The sequence below is a fragment of the Galeopterus variegatus genome, unplaced genomic scaffold (genome assembly GCF_000696425.1).
Source record: "Galeopterus variegatus unplaced genomic scaffold, G_variegatus-3.0.2 Scaffold79257, whole genome shotgun sequence".
NCBI lineage: Eukaryota > Metazoa > Chordata > Mammalia > Dermoptera > Cynocephalidae > Galeopterus > Galeopterus variegatus.
In genome coordinates, this window is record NW_007805368.1 from 1 (window position 1) to 1,081 (window position 1,081).

The 1,081-nt window shown below is 59.3% G+C and overlaps 1 protein-coding gene across 1 annotated transcript; it reads right to left on the minus strand.

Moving 5' to 3' along the window:
- Positions 1-421: 421 nt before the first annotated feature.
- On the minus strand, positions 422-519 carry LOC103584683 (nephronectin-like; the record flags this gene model as incomplete). The annotated part of the gene is made up of 1 exon (XM_008565593.1): positions 422-519. A coding segment is annotated over one exon (98 nt), but the record flags the coding sequence as incomplete, so codon positions are not given.
- Positions 520-1,081: the final 562 nt, after the last annotated feature.

Consider the following 1,081-nt stretch of genomic DNA (forward strand, 5'->3'; position numbering starts at 1 on the left):
TGGGAGCTGGAGTGTGAGCTGAGGGAGTGTGAGCTGGAGTGGGAGCTAGAGTGGGAAGTGGAGTGGTAGCTGTAGTGTGAACTGGAGTGGGAGCTGGAGTGTGAGCTGAGGGAGTGTGAGCTGAAGTGTGAGCTGGAGTGTGAACTGGAGTGGGAGCTGAGGGATTGGGAGCTGGAGTGGGAACTGGAGTATGAGTTGAGGGAGTGGGAGCTGGAGTGGGAATTGGAGTGGGAGCTAGGGGGGGAGGAGGAGTGAGAACTGGGGTGGCAGCTGGAGTGGGAGCTAAGGGAGTGGGAGCTGGAGTGGGAGCTGGAGTGGGAACTGGAGTGGGAGCTAGAGTGGGAGGAGGAGTGAGAACTGGGGTGGCAGCTGGAGTGGGAGCTAAGGGAGTGGGAGCTGGAGTGGGAGCTGGAGTGGGAACTGGAATGGGAGCTAGAGTGGGAACTGAGGGAGTGGGAGCTGGAGTGGGAACTGGAGTGGGAACTGGAGTGGGAACTGGAATGGGAGCTGCAGTGGGAGCTGCAGGAGTGGGAGCTGGAGTGTGAGCTGAGGGAGTGTGAGCTGGAGTGGGAGCTAGAGTGGGAAGTGGAGTGGTAGCTGTAGTGTGAACTGGAGTGTGAGCTGGAGTGTGAGCTGAGGGAGTGTGAGCTGGAGTGTGAGCTAGAGTGGGAAGTGGAGTGGTAGCTGTAGTGTGAACTGGAGTGGGAGCTGGAGTGTGAACTGGAGTGGGAGCTGAAGTGTGAGCTGGAGTGTGAACTGGAGTGGTAGCTGGAGTGTGAGCTGAGGGAGTGGGAACTGGAGTGTGAGCTGAGGGAGTGTGAGCTGGAGTGTGAGCTAAGGGAGTGTGAGCTGAGGGAGTGGGAACTGGAGTGTGAGCTGAGTGGGAGCTTGAGTGGGAACTGGAGTGGGAGCTGAGGGAGTGGGAGCTGGAGTGGGAGCTGGAGTGGGAACTAGAATGGGAGCTAGAGTGGGAACTGAGGGAGTGGGAGCTGGAGTGGGAACTGGAGTGGGAACTGGAGTGGGAACTGGAATGGGAGCTGCAGTGGGAGCTGCAGGAGGGGGAGCTGGAGTGTGAGCTGAG